Source organism: Penicillium citrinum (assembly GCF_028827155.1).
Source record: "Penicillium citrinum strain IBT 23319 chromosome Unknown utg000002l:1.0-3833315.0:1.0-3834789.0, whole genome shotgun sequence".
NCBI lineage: Eukaryota > Fungi > Ascomycota > Eurotiomycetes > Eurotiales > Aspergillaceae > Penicillium > Penicillium citrinum.
In genome coordinates, this window is record NW_026622687.1 from 1,199,526 (window position 1) to 1,219,508 (window position 19,983).

The following is a 19,983-nucleotide window of genomic DNA, read 5'->3' on the forward strand; positions in this document are numbered from 1 at the left end:
AGACATTGTACATTTTTGGTGCCCTATTTGAAGCAGAAGTACCCTTCATGTTCTCGACCAAGTCTTGATCTCATACCTCTGATGACCCAGCTAAGCTTTGTAGCACCTTCCGCATTTGCAAGATCAGCAGGCCCTGCAGCCGACAACCGCTTATCTGGGTAGGCTGGCTTAAAATCGGTTTCCGTAGCTTTTCAATTCATTTCCAAAAATTTTCTGTAGACTACCTAACAGTAGACCTGCTCAAATAGTCTGATCAAATACAAGGCAACGAACTTAATTAAGACATTCTGAATGACGCCTCGGCCAATCTCACACTCTCCAACTCTTGCCCTTTGATGACACTCACAAAATAATTTTCGTCGCTGGAACCTACCGCATGCACAATGACATTCTCGCCATACTCGCAATCTCTCTCCAACGGACCAGCCTCGAAGTAACCCTGGTAGCTTGATGCGGTGACCCCGTCTTCCTCGGATCAGAAGCAAAGTTTTTGCGAACTTTCTGGCCTCGTCATAAGCTTTGAAAATCCCTTCAACGTGGGTATCATAGATAGGTCTCCGTTCATGACTGCAATATGGGGCATTCGTCTGCACAACATAATAGAGAGAGGTCGGAACCCGGCCATCTTCATTATGAGTCGTCAAATGCAACTTGTTTGGCGACGTCGAGATGCGAACGCGGAACATTGTACCATCTACCGCGATGGCATAGACAACGATTCCAGTTCCATAATGGCTGGCTAGCTCTTCGAGGGTCTCAGGGTTTGTCTCGAACGTAGAAAACCATTCACGCTCATATCCAGCGTCAAAAAGACAGCGATGAGCTGCATCTTTGGATTTTGTGACTGATGTGTAGGTACCCAAAATGCGGACTTTTTCAGCACGCCCGCCCGAACCCTTGAATTGGGAAGTCATGAGCATAACGTGGTAAAAGGAAATCCGGTTCACTCGACTTTGACTGAGCCATTTTCACCTGTATCAGTCCTTAACTCCGTTCTGATTATAGATAGGTTTTGTGGCGAAAATTTGGGCTCGATTTGAATTGGTCTGATTATCTCTAGACGTTTACGAATGTCGACTCTGGTGTTGGGCCGATTCCTGATCGCGGGTGCAGATCCGTAGGAAACCGCTCTATTTAACCCAATCTGCCGACCCTTGCAACACTAAAGTATGGAGTACGGTACTACATCTTAGCAGGTGCCATTTAACTTCCTTAACGGGGTGGGCGACCGGTCCAGAACTAACTGTCATGCCATATCCAATGAATGGTGTAATGTACTTGCCTCATTGCCTCACACCCCGAGGATCTCGGCCCTCACTGAGGTGAATAGACAAAGATTCTCCATGGATGTGTGAACAGGGCCTATGGGGTGATGGCGTTATCCCAAGATATGCCAGGGTACCAAGCGTATTCATGACTAGTTCGGCCAATCTATCTACCAATATTTCTCTCGGCCATGAAGTCACATGTGTTTGTTGTTACTGTCATTACAAGAATGACGCTTTGCGATTGAGTCAATACGATTCAGCTTTAATCACTGGCTTGGAGCCATAAAGGGATCTCTCATGCCGTGAAGAGGGTGAAAAAAAATTGGCCCAAAAAAAAAAAAAACTTTGTAGTTCAAGTGAAGCCCCATTTGTAGCGTTCACAGTACTATACTAATAATTATACTTTGATTCAAATGAAGCCCCATGCACGTACTAACAATAATCACACACAGCAGGTACACGAATGGCAGTTGGAACGACTGAGGGATGTTTCGCAGGTTACTATCACAGTAGCAACTCGAATACCTCGAGAAGTTTGTTTTTCCAAATTTTCGGAACCGTGTGCGGCAACCCCATCAGCTCACACACCGCTACCTGCGCTCCTCGCACACTGTACTCCACACTCAAGCTGGTGTCATTTGGGATTTCAACATATTGCCCGATCAAAGCGATGTTCGTGGTATTATGCGGGATAACCCTTGGACGATCCTGGTGCGTACGAGATAATAACATCGACGTCCCTAGTGGCATAAGACAAGGGATTGTGATTGACGTTGAAAGAAGTGGGTCGATGGGGAAGCCTAGATGTGAAAGAAGCTCTACGAAGATCTCTGCACCAGAGCAATCTTCCATCGATTTTTTGACGTATCTTCCCACCATTTCAGGGTGCAAAGCATAGCCCCAAATGACATGGCAAATCTTGGACTGAGTTGCAAACACAGGCTGATGAGGGACACTGATATTCAAGCCCCAAGGGCTCTCCATTATAGTGAGCAGTGCACCTGTGCCAGGCTTGTCCGAAGTAAGTTTTGTATAGAGTTTCATGAAGTCGGAATCATGTAAAGTAACCGTGAAAGTTTCAATCTTCGACTCGTCTGGCCGCGACGAAAAATTAGGAGGATTTCCAAACTTCAGGGACTGCTGCCCAAGCTTCTCCCATAGCAGCCACTCTCCACATTTCATTATATCTGGGGACAGAGAAGCAGGTGGTTCGCTGTTAGATCCAGTCTGCATTCCTGAAGCCATTGAACCTAAAGTCACAATAACGATGTCAATAGGATCTACTGTAACGAGCACTTCCTTTCCATTTTCCTCCATTATAATTTCTGATACAGTAGTTGGATCACTAGCTGGATACAATTCGAGATTGGTGACCATTGCGTGAAATCGGAAATCAACACCTTTTTCCTTCAAATATGAAGTTATTGGAATGATCAGAGATTCATAGAGACTGAACTGGGTCCTGTCCAGCTCCCGCACATCATTATGAGTGTGCATTTCAAGGAGATATTTGGTGAGCAGTCTGTGGAACTCAGATGCACTATGCCACTTTTGAAGCATAAATCTGGACACAAATCAGTAATCAAGTAACGTAAATAAGGCAAAAGAACCAACTACTTACGTGGTAGACCATAACATCCAGAACTCAGTATTGAAAAACCCCTCATCAAACACATCGTTGATTCGCTTTGAGTCAAAGCACTTCTCTCCATCTACAATGAACTTGATGAGGTCCATGCGGAGTTTCGTACCGATCCCCAATTTGTGCATGTCCATATAATATGGTCCTTTTTCGCTCTGTCGTATGAACACGTGCGTGGGGCTTGTTAATCGGCCTTGTGTACAACTCATGCTGTTTCAGGTCCTCCCAACAACTTTGTTTCCAATTTCCAGGACTAGGGACCATGGATAGGAGGTCTTTCACACACTCTTCATGGAAATATGGTTGTGCGCCAGTGTGAAGTACATAACCATCTCTTGAATTCCCTGAGGTCTTCATTGCTCCACCGGAACCATGGTGGATATCGAGTATGTGGACATGATGAGGTGGGACATTGGCCTGGTTGATCAAAAAGACCGCCGCCGCTAGTGATGCGACACCGCCTCCAACCAGCCAGGCTTGAACGTTCTGAGGGTCGCGATTGTGAACCATTTTATGGGTGATTTCATTTGGAGACTTCTTGGGTTGCTATCGATGCAGAAGCACTGGTTATATTTATTTCCAAAGTCGTTGGACGGCCTCGTTGGTAGATGATATGAGAATCCTGCAGATATGTTACGAACGTCCTTCTTGTATTTATCAAGGTGGCGTAACCTAGCATGATGGCCTGACGATGCTGCGTTGATTTCAGTTCTAGATTCTCGAATACCATGCGTCCTTTGTGTTATCAGATGATCATGCTCTTCTCTTTCCTAGTATACAGAAGGGCGTGACGTTGCCCGCGATGTCGGAAACAAAGATGCTCTTTCAAACCCTAATCCATGATACAGCGCAACAACATGTTATGTACCATACAAGTAATGATACCAGTCGCTGTTTTTATACTGTAAGACAGATACACAGCAACAAATTGCGCAAAGAAAACAATCTCTGAACGGGCAAAGTGAACCTCGCCCGCTGCTGCTCAACCCCGTTCTTACTGAAGAGAGATTTGGTGCTTCCTGGGGACCGTCTGGCATCAAGATGTTCGGCTGAGCTAGACATATGGTCTAGAATCCATTCGTCTCAGGTAACCAACACAGTACCATCATCATACTACACAAGACCCGGTGCACCACGCCTTTCATTAAGGCATGATACTTCTACTACGTCTATTCAGATTGGCTCAGAAGAGCGGAGATCATCGGCGTGGTGTGATACACGGATTAAGTTATAGGAGGGCTGGGTTAGGTCCACCCTTACATCATAGGCAGTCCGAAACATATCCGCCTTGGGTCAATAGTATAGACCTTGTTGTAGGATTTTGGATTGCGGCTGGAACATTCTCCTCTTGTGGACTATTATAGGAGATCAATAGATATAGAAGAGTAACTGTCCCCTCGACAAACATGGGACAATTACCTTGTTGGCTCCTTTGCATCCAATAGGTGAGCCACGCTATATACAATATCCTGTCTGCATCATGACTGTCCATAGGGCTATACTCTGTCTTCTTCTCTTGTTCCTCTTCGTGATTCTAAAAGTTTCCAGTCAATCTATTTGCACAAGTAAAGAGATCGTCGACAATAACGTTGGAAAATGTTCCTGCCGAGACTTCACGACTCCTAGTAGTGCTGCGCATTGCAATGGAAAATGCACGGTTAGTGGATCTTGTGGTTTGGCACCGGGAGGTTTTTCCCTCGCGAATTGCGATGGCGATTGTACGTACTCCTCAAACAGTGACTGTAACGCTTGTGGGGTATGGCTGAGCAGTCTCTGTGAGTGCCTGCAGAGTCCGGTCCACTGCACGGAAAGTACCCCAGGTGGCTGGTGGAGGCTCCCGGGTCAAAACCTTGCTACACCAAACCAACCAATTCACAACATCCTGGACCTGCAAATGAATTCAAATCTCGCACCCCTTGCCTGGAACTTTGGACAGAACATTGCAGACCTGAGTACCACAGGCCTAGCGATCAATCCTGCCCGCACAGTGACGCAGGATCAAGTTCATATGCACATTTGCCCGGTCAACTCTAATATGCAAAACGCTTTGGCCAAGTTGTCTTACCAATCTTATTCATCACTCAATCCCGTTCATCTCAATGGAGCGTTTAGTATGTTTGCGAATGGTACGCCGGGTGAAATGTGGTGTCAGGTGGCGTCAAGCAAAACTTCAAACATCGCCGGGAGTGATGTCGACAAAGCTATTAGCTCTGTATTAGGCATGCCTGGTATATGCAACTATCAGGTCGCAGCTGCAATGATCAAGGATGCCAATGGATACACGTGGGCGTGCGTTACTGCTGATCGTGGTGATGCGGAACATAGGTTCCTGCAAAATTGTTAACTTGTGTTATCTTCGTGTCACTTTAATCTTTCATTGTTTGGCTGTTTAACTGCGATTCCTCCACACATGTTCACGGCCGTGCCAAGCATCGACCGTATGGATTAGAAAAAGGTTTAGTAGGTTGGCCAGTGCCGGGAAACACCGGTAATGTGGTTACATCTATATGTGGCCGATGCTGAAAACCATCACGTATTCACCTTCATGTAGTTAGGGAGTATTATTGACGAATTCAAAGAACACATCATCTATTGAACATTGAAAAATATGACATCTTGAGTGTGTGCTGGCAGTATCTGGTAGGACACCCTTACTGGTGTCATCCCCAGTGATGACCAACCAGTTCGCCTATGGACCACCCATTTATTAAATCTGGGTTTATCGATGAAGACAAAACTCATAGTTGAGGGTTCTATTCTTTGCCTTTCTTCCAGGCTGTCTTCTTGCCAAAGCAAACCTGGGAAAGAACACATTGGAGGCTGGAAGACGACGGTAAAATGTTGAACTTGTCCTATACACCTTTCGTTCCAATTGTACTGTGCGAAACTGATGATCTAAAGTACGGGGGTAACCGTATCTGGATATAAGAGTTCAGCTGATTAGGATGCCAAAGGGTATCTCTGTTGTTTCCATGACACAAGGCGAACCTGGGCGGTTCTGAAGATACAGACCCGAATGAGTATTTTACTTGTTATTCGAGGCACCGCAGCCGCATAGTCTGAGTTCTTTGACGCGGAATGTGAAAGACTCTGGGTATCTCTTAATAAAGTTTCAAGTCTGGTTTTATGTTTTGCCAGTAAACAATTACTCGCACCTTATCAAAACATCATTAAGCTGCTACTTGTAGTCAATTTGTATTAATCCTTTTGCCAGGCAGTGATTCGTGGCCGCTCTTCGAAAATGCTTCACTTTGATTCGATTTACGCTATAACAGTAGTGGCGCTCGAATAATTTTCCAATTTAGATACAAGTACATACGAAGGAAACAAATATCAGTTTTGACCGGAAAATGCAAATTAGGCGTCGAGTTTACTTCCTTCAATCCAGGATATCAACTTTTTTCTTGCTGTGAGTGGTAGTCGATTTGGGGACCTCCAATGACAGGACACCATTTTTCAGATGAGCATGAGTGTGATCCTGGTCTATTGCAGTCGGAAAGTTGAATGTCCGTCGAAGATCTCCTACCAATCTCTCTGATGCCCGCCAAGATCCTTTCTCAATAGTTGATTCCCGCTCACTATGAGCCTTAACATTTAGGCAATGCTCATCTTCGAATTCAATTTCTAGGTCCTTTTGTTGAACGCCAGGTAGGTCACCATCAAGATAGTAAGCCTTTTCTGTCTCGCGAATGTCAAAATATGGTGCGTATGTTTGAATGTCCCTCGGGTTTGAGAACATATTTTCATAGTTGTCGAGTAGACGGTTTACAGCGGAGAGTCCACCGCTGTGGAATTGCGGCATCAAAGACATATTTCTCTTGTCTTGAAAACTATTTGGATAGAGATTTGAATCGCTTCGTTCTATGCTACTCTCAGAACAAGAGCTGGGAATATCTGTGGAGGTAGTTGTAAGTGATAAATGGGCAATTAATAAAATGACTGATTAGAGTTAAAACTGGCAAAGAAATCTAGATATCTGCTGATGAAAGCCACTCGCCACCACATCAGCCCATCTGAACAATCTGGACACGCCCAGACTCATCAAACCTAATTTTACGATTCCAAGGAGGAACAAAAAACTATGAGATCTTAATTCTCATAGGTAATTCAATATGGTAAAATTCTCAGCTTAGAATATATACGGCGGCGTGACTTTGATCGTTAAGTATCAAGGGGCACTGAAATATTAGCCCTGAACGCGTTTCCACTACTAAACCGGAAGGTTCACGCTTCGTAAGCTTCATCGTGATCATGATATTACGTTGATATTCTTTCTAAGGCAAGTGGCCAGATGAAATGGCCTGGGCCCTCTGTGTGGCCCCTCTGCATCACAATAGAACCATGGATTGTCGCATTAGAATTTTTGTTGATTCCTCATAGCCATCTCCGCCTTTTCAGGAATTCATATAGCCATTGAGGTTTATTTGTGGAACCGCTCACTAAAAGACACGGTGTTTGAGGCAATCTACTATAACCGAAATCTAAGGTATTGGTGCAGCACACCGAGTTTTGTTATCATATTTTTCGACAGGAAACCTGCTTCATCGATGCCGTTCCTACCATTCTCCCATATTATTAAGCTCAGGAAGGAGTTGAGAGGAACAGGTGCAGAAGTCTCAACATGGGGATGTGACAATTACAACGACCGTATCAAACAATGGAGTGAAATTTGTGATGTGGATATTGTGAGTAATGTCTATGACCTTTTGTTCAGAATACTTATGTTTCAGGGCGCGGTAGTCCGCATTTCCTCGGTTGAAGAGGTAGCCGTGGTGGTTCGATTCTCGGCTGACCGTCGTGTTCCTTTGGCAGTCAAAGGAGGCGGGTACTCAACTGGCGGATACTCGTCTGCCAAAGGGGGTATTGTTTTGGACATGTCGAATTTACGAAGGGTTCACGTAGAACCGGCCTCGCGCATGGTAATTGCCGAAGGTGGAGCCTTGTGGGATGATATTGATGTCGCAGCTGCTCAATATGACCTTGCGGTGGTTGGCAGCACACTAGGCCACATCGGTGCAGCCGGTGCCACATTGGGGGGAGGTTATGGATGGTTATCTGGTCAGTATGGTCTGGCAATTGATAATCTACTATGGGCGAGGATAGTCTTAGCAGATGGTAGTATGGTCATCACATCTGCAGACCAGAGCCCAGATCTCTTCTGGGCCATTCGGGGTGCTGGTCAGAGCTTCGGGGTGGTAGTTGAGCTCGCTTTTCGAGCTCACAGCCAGAACCATCCAGTATATGCTGGAACACTGCTCTTCTCGGTGGACAAATTGCCGGAAGTTGTCGATTTTGCCAACCAGTTCGAGAGACTCACAGATGGTCGACAGGGCTTCTGGTTCGGATTCAATCTACAGCCTTCGTCGATTCACTGCAGTATTATGGTAGTCGTGTTCCATAATGGGGATCGGATGACCGCAGAAAATTTCTTCTTTCCATTGCTCGCGTCCCAGCCAATACTGAATAACACACGAATGCTTCCATATGACAGTCTCAATAGTATGCTCAGTGTTGAAGATACACTCATCCGACGCAGCAACTTCACTGGAGTTGATACCACTTACCACCACGAGTGGGCTTTCGGTCCTCGGAAGAGACTCTCCGGCTCCAATGTTGCTCTACCCCTTGATACTGACTTTATTCAATCCTTATATCATCAATTTGATAGCTTCTTGATGGCGTTTCCCGAAGCCAGGGATAGCAGCTTATTTTTCGAATTTTTGCCGAATCGACAGATCCGAAAGTTTTCGAATGATGCCACCGCATTTGCAAGCCGAGGTCCTTATTACAATGTCAGCTCCCTATTCAGGTGGCAGACGACAAATTCGGATGAGAGGGTAAAATCTATACAGACAGATATTATGGAGAAAATTAGGATACGGGCCGGCATAGCAAGTAAACCTAATTATAATATGCCAGTTCATGGAACAGGGTTATATGCAAATTATGCGGGTAGGTCAAGCAGATAATCGAGGTTGTGAAATTGATGAAGAAACGACGATGCAGATTGATGGAATGGCTAACTGGATCATAGCGAACGATGCACCCGTCCGAGCAGTATTTGGAGAAAATGTCTCTCGTCTCCGAGAAATTAAGAAAAAATATGATCCTTATAATATGTTCGGGAAGTGGCACAACTTCGACATGTTGGTTCAGGAAAGATGATATCAAACCTATGTTACTGGAACATCCCACATTAATCTTACCTACCTAATGCATAAGTAATATAGCGGGATAACAGAACATCACCATCGGAATGAGTTCTCCAGATGTCGATATTAGGAGAGAATTAGCATTGTTAGGCACTATTAGCTAGTAAAGAGGGATAGGTGCGATGATAGTCTGTTCTAACAGACGCGCTGAGTCGTAGCGAACAAATAAGGCAACCACGTTTGCAATATATGGATGAGCGAGGTGGGTACCCAGAGAGTGAGAGATCAAGCTAAGGGCTAGAATCGCGTATCGGACCAGTATATCAGTCATTATAATTCGATTTGGGGTGGTAATTTCTCTGTTTGAACCTATCCGAAACCGATATATCCCGCAACGATTGCCGTTACTGTAGTCTCTTGTCAGGATTCCACAGTTAACTTAGTTCGCGACCGGGCGGAACACCTTGCCTCAGGCAGGCATAAATGAAAAGACAATTCTTTAAAGCTTTGTAATTTGAGAACATGGTCTGCTATCTCTGCTATTGATATGAAATATCTGGTGAGATTAACTTTTTTGGTCAATTCAACGGGACGGAGAAGAGTTGAATACATTCAAAGTTGAAAGCTCTTCAATCCAAGTGTGTCATGTGTAGGAAAACTTTTGTTTGTACTTTAGTCCTGTCGCTCCTCCAACGACTGTCCATTTATAAACTGTTCGTTGGGGTTTAAGTATTAAGCCAAGTGGTGATCTGTGATACTCTCATCTTTTCGATTGTTCGCCTTAGCCCAACATCCGTTGCTGAGCTCGGCTAACAATGGAATGAGCACGGCTTTTGATTTGCACGGATCCGAACGAAGGCTAGCCCGGCCGAGCCTGGGCCAGATCGGTCATGTCATATGCGTCGTTTTCCAAAGAGCTTAGTTGAACTAACATGCACGAAATTGAATATCTGAACTAGCCAATTTACGTGAGTTTGACAAAGGTTATGTGGACCGGTGTTATAGTCGTATTTTTAAGTGCAATTTACTTCCACTTCTACTGCAGTGTTCCACTTATAAAGAGAGGACGTCCGGCTGCTTCCGAGATTTTAACTCTTGGTATGAATATTTTACCGTGACATCAGATACTGTAATATCATCCAAACGGGCTTTTCGCCTACCTCGATCAAAATGATCACTCTCTCATCATCGTACAACGTTATACCAACAGGCACATCCATTCAAATAGGCATAGATGTCAAGAACGAAAGTTTCGGAATAAGTCAAGATAGAACGAATACTAATTTGCTTATATTGGGGATATTTGCTACCATAGTAGCTATCATATTGTATGAAATCATTCCGTCGCCTATCTCTTCTCAGTCTCATGATGCCCTCAGAATCTTCCTAAATGTTTACCGTATCGCAAATATTGCAAACCAAAGTCCTATGCTAGAACCTGACCCGATGACTCGATTGGAACTATTCGCACAACTTGTTCCCAAGAAGATGTACGGAGATTGTTGGATGGCTATGTAGAGAGAGCAACAGAATCTGGTTAACTCTCATGATTCAATAGACTGGTAGGAAAAATGTCGCTCTTACTTCTAACAGCTTTGCGGTCTGCTAAGTTGTGATAGTGCAATATGCCCAGAGCCAGTGCACAGTAATCAACCCGTTTATACAATCACATGCCGACACGTGTTCCACGATTATTGCCTCGAAAGATGGGTCACTTTCGACAATAGCGCATGCCCAATATGCCTAGAGCCATTGGTAGGATCTAGCACAACAGAAGAGGTATAAGATTTAACAGATAGCCAACATGGCAACTATAGACCGGAATTTCTTGTAGCCACCAAGGGGTACTCAACTATACAATGCAGTGTTTTCAGGCCAAATTTTCCAAGAAAAGGGAACTTGGCTAATTAAGGCATATGCCGTAAATGCATGGAGACGCCAAAAATGTTGTGCTCAACCATCAAGAGCGCTATTTGTGTTTCTATTATATATTGGTGACCATGATAAAACATCAAAGTTATCATATCCTTTCCTCGGCTGCATGATGTTGTAAGACATCAGGTGCTCTCTAATTCGCTCAGATTCCCTGTCTATGAAGGCTTGACTATCAAAGTGACAGAAAAGCGACTGCTTTATAATTTCTTTATTAATGATGCGGAACCCATCAAATGGATCATAGATTCTTTCACCCCAGCGCTCTGTGGTTGCACTTTTTTAAAAGTGTGCGTCGCGAATTATATCTAACTTGGAGCTGAAGCCGTACATTATTGAAAACAATGTACGACTTACTGCTGGGCACATCGTTTGCTATTATTACCTGGATCTCAATTGTGTCTTTCTCGGTTTTGGTTCTGTTTTCACAGCCCAGGAACATCATTTACTCTATCCATATGCATAAACACAAATTTCAAAGCAGATGACTTGATACAACGAATATGTAGTAATATTTAACTTGCGACTCTTGAATGGTCCCTCCAATCAGTTCGCAGCAATTACTAGGTGCAGTAATGAAGCACGTTGATCATAAGGCTTCTGTATTTAAATATAAAAGTGGATCCATCTGCTAGTCGACAAACAATATTGAGGTAAACGAATTGAAGGACTTTAATGAAAAAAGGAGACGGAATAACATTCAATAATTCACCTAGAGACACACAGGGCCGATGGATTGAATATTGAAATCAGCCAGGTTCATTTCCCAACCCCCGTTCTCAGTAGCTCACCAGCCCCACCTAGAAGAATCCATTCATTAGGGGCGCCAACCCGATATAACTGGGTAGACATGACTAGGCCTTCAGCATTCTCCCAGCAAATCTAGAATATCTACTAGAATGTTTCTTTTTACTTTGGGCGGCGACTTCTTTAGTCCCATCAACGTATACACCGCAAGCTGGGCGCTCCGCACACTGTACTCGACTGTAAGGGTTGTCTCATTGGGAACTTCTGTGAATTGGCCTATAAGGCCAATGTTAGTTGTGTTGGGTGGAATAACCTCTGGCCGATCAATGCGATCTCTAGGTAAAATCGCCGACGTTGCCAGCGGTGAGAAGCATGGGACAGTGATTGATTGATTGAAGATCTCCTCGCCTGGAAACCCCAAGTGGAAAAGTAGCTCTTTCATGATATCTTCCCCCGTGCAATGTATCATAGGCTTGTCAATGACGTTTCCCATTTTCTCGGGGCGCAAACCATAGCCCCAAATCACATCCACATTTGGTGGTTGGTTAGGAAACACTGGCTGATGGGGGACACTAATGCTGAGTATCCAATTGCTATCTGGAAGTGATAGAATAGCTCCAGCTCCAGGAACATTGTTGGTTCGTGATTGGTACATGGAAAGGAAATTGGAATCAGAGAAAGTGACGGTAAAGGTCACCACGGACGATTCTCGAATGTTTGAATTGAAATGGAGAGGCGATCCAAATTTCGCAGATTTCCCCGCTAGATCGAACCATAAAGACCAGTCATCATAGATGAAGTCGTCTGGGTCAGCATGATGTGGTGGTGGCTCGGAATTTGTCCCTATCTTGGTACCAGAATTTATGGAACCGACAGTTACGATCGCGAGATCATTTGGATTGAATGTCACCGACTTCATATGTCCACATTCGCGCAATATGAGCTCGGAGATAGTTGTCGGCTCACCGGCCGTATCATTATTTAAGCGCATATTGATGCTGACTACACTTACATTGAAATGAAAGTCAACACCTTCTGAGTTTAGATACTCCGAGACTGGGAGCACTACTGATTCAAACAAACTAAACCGAGTACGGTCGAGCTTTCTCGATTCGTGCAAAGTACGAATATCCGCCAAATGTTTGCGAAGGTATCTTTGAAACTCAATGGCGCTATGCCATGGCCTCAGTCCAAATCTACATCTCTTAGTTAGCCACCAAGCTTGGGAAGTCTACACCGTGCTTTAACATACGTCGTGGACCACAGAATCCAAAAACCAGTCGCAAAAAATTCTTCTCCAAAGAATTCTTCTATGCGATGTCCTCCTAAAAGGCCCTCACTTTCTAGTAATAACTTCAATAGTTGCAACCGATTCAGTGGCCCGATATGTAGATGACCGGTATCGCATATTTTGGAGTCGCTTGTGCTCCTCAGAAGCCTTGTTCCGGGGCCGCTTATAACCGGAGGAGATTCTGTGGACGCGAAGCCTCTGGATTTGTCCAAAAGCGTTTCCTCAGCTCCCTGGGCGCTTGGTACCAGAGAGAGCAAGTATTTTACGCATCTATCGTGAAAGTACGGCAAATTTCCAGGATAAAGGACAAAACCGTGCTCTGGATCCCCATCAAGAGTTGTTCCACCTCCTATTTTCGTATCGCGCTCAAGCACATGGATATTGTGTCCTGGCACTTGCGCATCTTTAATTAAAAACACGGCGGCGGCAAGTGATGCAATTCCACCGCCAACGAGCCAGACTCGTGTGGTCTGAGGATCACGGGCATTGGTATTTTTAAAACACATTTTCTTCGTAACTTCAGATGATGTAAACTATTTGTGCTGTGAATATTCTCGCGATCATGTCGCAATATTTAAGAACATGGTCGGAAGAAGAATTACATTTATTGGGCGAAGGTGGAGTCATGCAATAACCTAACGATGCGCTTCGTTTGAGGCCTAGAACGGGGTGACGAACCATGGAATCAGAGTGAGACCATCACACCATGAAATCTTTTGAAGATCTATCATTAACTTGAAATACTGCTCACCTCATCATATCCCTGGCTAGGTCGGTCGATGGCGAGATCAGATCGATTCGGTTAATCAGTCAGGCGATATGGACCGTATGTAGTAACGAAAGCAATAAAGTGAGGCCATTCAATCCACCACAACAATGTAGCCAACACCAACTCGCAGATGGGTTCCAATGCCTATATCTGTATGCAAAAGAAAAAAAAGATTGATCAAAGATTTCAGACCTGGATCAACACTTAAGACTTCAATGGTGCACCAGAACCGTCAAATACGTACGGCTTGGCTAATAGGGGGGAGGTATTGAATCCTTGAGTGCTGCCTCTTATCTTATCAGCGATGCAGAAGTTCCTGGGGAGAAAATCCACATACTAGATTTGCAACCCCAGCCAAAGTATGCTCTAGAGAACTCCGTCGGAATCGCAATCGAGGGCAGCATCACTGCGGAATTGATTGAATCCAGTCACTTTGATTGTATCTGGAGGCATTTGCGAAAACCTTGCGAGAGTTATGACGATGTTCTCTGTCTGGAGTTTAAGCAACATAATGAGAGTTCATCAAGGTCTACCAGGACTGCTGTGGAAGCCTTCATGTCAAAGCCTGCGAACTTCATGGATTCGGTTGGCCGAGGCCTCCTGTGGCGGAAGAATCGAAAGCTAACCATCAATGCCCTTGTGAATGACGAAACGTCTTTTGAACAAAAAAGCATTGATGAGGTATTCGATAGCTCCTTTTGGGGGTCAGGTCTTTGGGAGAAGGCCTCAAGGTATACACTACCCTCTGCCCATCCCGAGGTGAGCCTAAAATAGCTGATTCGAGCTAACAATTTGGTGAACATAGTTTTGGTTTTAGGCCATCACATTCCGCTGCGGAGTTTCATCGATATCTCTGCCAATACCTGGATGATATGAAAAGTGACCGGGTACAGGCTCACAGCCTGTTAGACTACACATTGCACAAGTCGACCCTCGAACCACTTCGGTCTTATCTGAAAGAGGAAGGGGTCCACTTCCAGTCTAACCTCACGGTTTCCGATGTTGATTTTCTCCCTGGAGAAGAACCGTGTACTATCTGTAGAATCCAAGCAGTGGATGCTGGTCGGCAGGTCACCATACCAGTGGAGGCGGAAGACATTGTCATTGTCACCATAGGGTCGGCAGCATCAGGATCGTCAACAGGGACCACGGCAATTCCGCCGTCAATTGTTCCTTCCAAAGCCGAGATATTGCTAGATAACAATTGGTCTCTATGGTATCGGCTGGCCAGAAAATCCTCGAAATTCGGAAATCCATCAACCTTTTGCACCCATATGCTTGATTCTAGGCTTGTGGTATTTGCAATTGGTCTACCGACCGTCGAATTCAACCGGATATATACTTGCGCCGAGGCAGTGTACTCAGAGCACCGAAAAGTCGTATCAATCGCGAAAAGTAACTGGTCATTGAAACTCGTTTTCATGAAGCAGCACTTACCCCCCAACAAACGCAAAAATACTCGCGTAATACTCGGGTATGGTCTCACACCATCTGCGCGAGGCTCTTTTGTCCAAAAGCCTCTTAATGACTGCTGTGGTGATGAGATCATGGCAGAGCTGTTGGGATGCCTCGGTATTCCTGTCGATCAGGTCCTTTCAACGGCCGTTACAATTCCCCGCGTGATACCGCTTGGTCTCTCTCCGCTTCTGAAAAGATCCAATGATGACCGACCAGAGGTCATCCCTCCTAACACCACAAACATTGCGCTGGTTGGGCAATATGTAAATCTTGCAGATGAAACTGCACTGACTTTGCAGTACAGTGTGCGGTGTGCCCAAGTAGCAGTGTGCCGTATTATGGGACTGAAGAACACTATCCCAAAGGTTGAAAAGTCATTCATCGCTGCACGTTACGGTAATGTTGTTTAAGTATTGTTTAATTATTATACTATCGTACCGCACAGCCCTGTTGAATCACCAAAGCACAGGGCCGTGTTTCTAATTTTAGCGTAGGAAGAATCCATATCGCTAAGGTTAATGTGAAAAGGCTGCCTTTTTTTTTCTTAAAATGTCGAGCTGCAAGAAATATCGTAAGTGTTAAAGCAGGCATTTGCGTTATCAAATAAGCGTGACTAGATTTTCGGGAATTGTGTACAGCGGAGATCCAATAGATCCTTTAAAATAGAGTCTGTTCGCTTTTATCACTATTTTCAGCATGGACAGAGACGCTTGGGTTTAATATTTGACAGGTCTATATATTAAACAGGATCAATAACAATGGATGATACATCTAACTTTCAGTTGTTCCACTGCAGACTGGCATTCTACTTTGCTTTGGCATGGCAGTCGCATGACCTCAGCGATAGATCGGCCTGGCCCTGGAGCACACCTTAATTTCACGCACTTAATTCCATTGGACCCCCACTGGATTACTCACCCGCCCTAAGAATTATGATACAAAAGCAACTGGATGCGGCCCAAGACAGTGGGCACCGGAAAGCCTCAGCATTATTATCTACATAGGGGCCAACTAAAAATGCATTTCCTAACCCAAAATCGTACATTTCAATTGCAAGAGACTCTGAAAGATACGCGAGCCACAGTTGTCACACCTGAAGACGAGGGATATCCAGAACTTATCAGTCGTTGGAGTGAGGCCTCTGAAAAAGAAGCGGTAGGTTGGAATCTCTAGAACACGCATCCATCCCTATCCACATATATGTTTTCGGAGACCTAATAAGTAGTTGCACTTAGGGTGCGGTTGTAATCGTTACCACATCGAAGGAGGTCGCTCTGGTTACGGCCTTCGCAACCCGTCACCACGTCCCCTTGGTGGTCCACGCTGGTGGCTACAGCACCAGCAGCGCCTCCTCGACCCATGGCGGCATCGTCATCGACTTGTCTGCGATGCATCATGTTGTTGTTGATTCAGCATCCAGAACTGTAGCAATCCAAGGAGGCGCTACATGGGCTGAGGTGGATGAAGCTACCGCACGGGAAGGCCTTGCTGTAGTTGGCTGTACGTCGAGTGCCGTTGGCGTAGGAGGCACGACACTGGGCGGAGGATTTGGCTGGCTGACAGGACGCCATGGGTTGATTATCGATAATCTTATCAGCGTCAAACTGGTCCTGGCTGATGGGTCCATTCGAAACACATCCATGTCCGAAAATCCTGACCTTTTTTGGGCCCTACGGGGTGCCGGCCAGGAATTTGGCGTGGCGACGGAATTTGTTATGCGCGCTCATCGCCAGAACTCACCCGTCTTTGGAGGATTTCTGTATTTTTCTATGGACAGTCTAGCTAACATTGTTGGGTTCGCAAATTCTTTCGACCAACGAGCGAGTGGTGACGAGGCTTTGTTCTTCGGCTTTACCACCCGGCCCTTAACCTTAGCGTCGACAGCAATCTTCACTTTGCTGTTCTATAATGGACCCCAATCCGCCGCGGAAGACTTTTTTGCCCCATTGCTCAAGTTGAACCCCATCCAAAATAATACGCAAGAGATGTCATACCGGGAGATGAACAATCTCTTAAGGCAGGTGGCTGCCTCTGGTGCCCGGAGACGTGTGACCGGCGCAAGCGTGACTCTGCCTCTAAAGATCGAATTGATGGAGGACATTGGTCAAGAGTTTGACAGGGTTATGCAAACCTATCCACGAGTGGAAGGTAGTACAATTGTCTTCGAGCTCATACCTTATGCACGCGTGAACGAGGTACCGACCGACGCGACTGCCTATGCGAACCGCGGCCCGTATTACAACGTAGCTATTATGTTTCGATGGCGTGACCACGAGCTAGATTCCAAAATGGCTAGTCTAGGACGATCTTTTATTCGCAAGCTAGGACGGGAGACCGGAGTCGCTAGCATTGTAGGCAGCGGTGTGGGGGTCTACGCCAACTACGCCGGTAAGAGCATACCACTTCCAGAATCTAGGTTAGAACTAAGTATGTGTTCTAGGGCCGGAGTTCAGTGCAAAGGAGCTTTTTGGCGACAATTTGCCACGCCTCCAAGAGCTGAAGAAGCGTTATGACCCGCAAAATATGTTTCGGAAATGGCACAACTTGCACGTCTCAGGAGAAACATGTTATGATTTGTGAATTATTATCAGTGTATTTTCGCCCTGTAGCCGCTGAACAGGACTTCAGATTGACCTGTATGCCCTTTTCCCCGCTCGATCATCTTAGCCGCTATTAGAAATTATTACCGCCTCTGGGAGGAAGATAGAAAACAGAGTGGGCCATTATTTCCCCTTTGTCCTCCCCTCAATGACGATTTCTCGGTCCAGGCGATGTGCTCGTGGTCAATCGCGCCATAGAAAACGACGCTCTGACACAATATCCTAATTGATACCGGTCCTTTCATGAAATGGACTAGCAACTTTGAACTTTGAAGATTAGATGGATTGAGAGCATCCTCTTTGAATGCACAAACTTCCAGTCATTCGGTCATTACTCTGGATGTTAAATTGATAATTTCACAGTTCTGACTTCTGGAATTTCATACGTAACCCATTATGAAGTCATTGGATCCTGAGTCGTTGAGAGACTTCTTACTGTTTACTGTATTCAACAGGTCATCCACAGTGAGCTGAATCGCAGGGTTGCTGGACACAATAGAATTACGAACGAGGTTTGGCCAGGCCCTGGGCGATAATTCACTCATCATGTTACTGATAGCACTAACCTTGGTACGTGCGACATGGTATAACATCATAGCTCACGAGATAGAATGTCAATGATGTGTTTTTTTCTTACCACACATGTTCTAGATTGTCGTAAAATATGTTCTGGATATTCTAAGACGCCCGCTATAGCAGATCAGAACTTATATTGATTTACACGTTCAGCGAAATCCGAAGCCTATCTTAACAACCTCAGGCTTGAAGTAATTATCCTCATATTACCTCGACCCGGACAGGATATCGGAGAGGAAGCACAATACACTTCTTTGTATACTGATTGCGTGATTCTGAATCCACCAATGGTTCTGCCACTACGAGTGACGACTCGTATATCCCAAGATCGCTTTTGGCAACAGCCCAGAATCCCTGATTTGATAACTCGTCCAGGAAAGTTATATGGTAGCCCGACTACCGCTCTTTCGAGAAAGCGAGCTTCATCAATCACTGCTGGTTCGTACAGTACTTTGAATGTACGTCTCCGACCCATTCATGACTGAAAATTCGCTGGAAAGTCTGATCTTCCACCACTTTAGAAACCAACCAGTATGAAAGGTTTGGTCTACACAGGGCTCAATCAATGCGAGCTGCGAGATTGTGCCATGCCAAAAATTCTGTGTCCCACAGACGCACTCGTCCGGATGCACCATACGAGTATTTGCGGAACAGACCTGCATATTCTTCAAGGGGATGTGCCAACGGTAGAACATGGGCGAATACTTGGCCATGAAGGAGTTGGAACAATTGACTCGCTTGGCTCTGCCGTGGATGGTTTCTTCGTCGGGGATCACGTCTTGATTTCCTGCATTTCTTCGTGTGGCACATGCGCTTCATGCAGGAAGGGTATGAACTCACATTGTGAGACAGGAGGGTGGGAGTTGGGAAATGTTATCGATGGAACTCAAGCAGAGTTTGTGCGCATCCCGCATGCAACCAGCTCATTGTATAAGCTCCCTGGAAATATCGAGCCTGGCGAAATGGTTGTTTTATCCGACGCTTTTCCGACTGGAATGGAATGCGGGACTCTCAATGCCAATGTTCAGCCTGGGAAGTCGGTAGCTATTGTGGGAGCGGGACCAGTAGGCCTTGCCGCGATGCTCACAGCGAAGCTATATACGCCCTACCCTATTGTGGTGATCGACAAAGATAATAAAAGGCTTGACCATGCTAAGAGGCTTGGTGCCGACAAAGTGATCAACGTGGAAGCGTTCGACGCTATGGAAGAACTCGATTTGATTGTTGACGGAAGAGGATTTGATTCTGTAATCGAAGCTGTTGGGACACCAACTACCTTCGATCTTTGTCAAAAGCTAGTAGGCCCAGGGGGCTCTCTGGCCAATATAGGTGTTCACGGTCAGAAGGCAACCCTGGATCTTGATAAGCTCTGGGATCGGAACATTAGTAAGTTCATTCATATCATTGCTGACTAGTGTGTTAATAATGTGAAATCAAGGCATCAGAACGCGGCTGGTCGATACAGTCAGCATCCCGACTCTCCTGTATCTCTTCCAAGCTGGCTGGCTCAAGCCAACATTAATCTCACACTGTACGTTGGGGGCCTTG

The 19,983-nt window shown here is 45.4% G+C and overlaps 9 protein-coding genes across 9 annotated transcripts; 5 read left to right on the top strand and 4 right to left on the bottom strand.

The window, feature by feature from the left end:
* Window positions 1–23: 23 nt before the first annotated feature.
* On the bottom strand, window positions 24–920 carry N7469_002297 (uncharacterized protein; the record flags this gene model as incomplete). The annotated part of the gene is made up of 2 exons (XM_056641217.1): window positions 24–187; window positions 374–920. 2 exons carry the CDS (start codon window positions 918–920, stop codon window positions 24–26), a joined length of 711 nt encoding a protein of 236 aa, XP_056503711.1.
* Window positions 921–1,772: 852 nt separating this feature from the next.
* On the bottom strand, window positions 1,773–3,420 carry N7469_002298 (oleate hydratase; the record flags this gene model as incomplete). Its single annotated transcript, XM_056641218.1, has 3 exons — window positions 1,773–2,832; window positions 2,890–3,065; window positions 3,172–3,420. The coding sequence occupies 3 exons, from the start codon at window positions 3,418–3,420 to the stop codon at window positions 1,773–1,775; spliced, it is 1,485 nt and encodes a 494-aa protein (XP_056503712.1).
* A 1,199-nt stretch (window positions 3,421–4,619) lies between these two features.
* Window positions 4,620–5,254, top strand: N7469_002299 (uncharacterized protein; the record flags this gene model as incomplete). Its single annotated transcript, XM_056641219.1, has 2 exons — window positions 4,620–4,628; window positions 4,700–5,254. 2 exons carry the CDS (start codon window positions 4,620–4,622, stop codon window positions 5,252–5,254), a joined length of 564 nt encoding a protein of 187 aa, XP_056503713.1.
* Window positions 5,255–6,289: 1,035 nt separating this feature from the next.
* N7469_002300 (Hsp20/alpha crystallin family protein) lies at window positions 6,290–6,721 on the bottom strand (the record flags this gene model as incomplete). The annotated part of the gene is made up of 1 exon (XM_056641220.1): window positions 6,290–6,721. The coding sequence occupies one exon, from the start codon at window positions 6,719–6,721 to the stop codon at window positions 6,290–6,292; it is 432 nt and encodes a 143-aa protein (XP_056503714.1).
* Window positions 6,722–7,457: 736 nt separating this feature from the next.
* On the top strand, window positions 7,458–9,075 carry N7469_002301 (FAD-binding oxidoreductase; the record flags this gene model as incomplete). The annotated part of the gene is made up of 4 exons (XM_056641221.1): window positions 7,458–7,595; window positions 7,641–8,747; window positions 8,830–8,862; window positions 8,917–9,075. The coding sequence occupies 4 exons, from the start codon at window positions 7,458–7,460 to the stop codon at window positions 9,073–9,075; spliced, it is 1,437 nt and encodes a 478-aa protein (XP_056503715.1).
* Window positions 9,076–11,856: 2,781 nt separating this feature from the next.
* On the bottom strand, window positions 11,857–13,538 carry N7469_002302 (oleate hydratase; the record flags this gene model as incomplete). Its single annotated transcript, XM_056641222.1, has 2 exons — window positions 11,857–12,937; window positions 12,994–13,538. 2 exons carry the CDS (start codon window positions 13,536–13,538, stop codon window positions 11,857–11,859), a joined length of 1,626 nt encoding a protein of 541 aa, XP_056503716.1.
* A 313-nt stretch (window positions 13,539–13,851) lies between these two features.
* Window positions 13,852–15,669, top strand: N7469_002303 (uncharacterized protein; the record flags this gene model as incomplete). The annotated part of the gene is made up of 5 exons (XM_056641223.1): window positions 13,852–13,858; window positions 13,915–13,953; window positions 14,011–14,041; window positions 14,104–14,532; window positions 14,607–15,669. 5 exons carry the CDS (start codon window positions 13,852–13,854, stop codon window positions 15,667–15,669), a joined length of 1,569 nt encoding a protein of 522 aa, XP_056503717.1.
* A 607-nt stretch (window positions 15,670–16,276) lies between these two features.
* On the top strand, window positions 16,277–17,839 carry N7469_002304 (FAD-binding oxidoreductase; the record flags this gene model as incomplete). The annotated part of the gene is made up of 3 exons (XM_056641224.1): window positions 16,277–16,414; window positions 16,495–17,647; window positions 17,700–17,839. 3 exons carry the CDS (start codon window positions 16,277–16,279, stop codon window positions 17,837–17,839), a joined length of 1,431 nt encoding a protein of 476 aa, XP_056503718.1.
* A 1,129-nt stretch (window positions 17,840–18,968) lies between these two features.
* On the top strand, window positions 18,969–19,850 carry N7469_002305 (uncharacterized protein; the record flags this gene model as incomplete). The annotated part of the gene is made up of 1 exon (XM_056641225.1): window positions 18,969–19,850. One exon carries the CDS (start codon window positions 18,969–18,971, stop codon window positions 19,848–19,850), a length of 882 nt encoding a protein of 293 aa, XP_056503719.1.
* Between the last annotated feature and the right edge of the window lie 133 nt (window positions 19,851–19,983).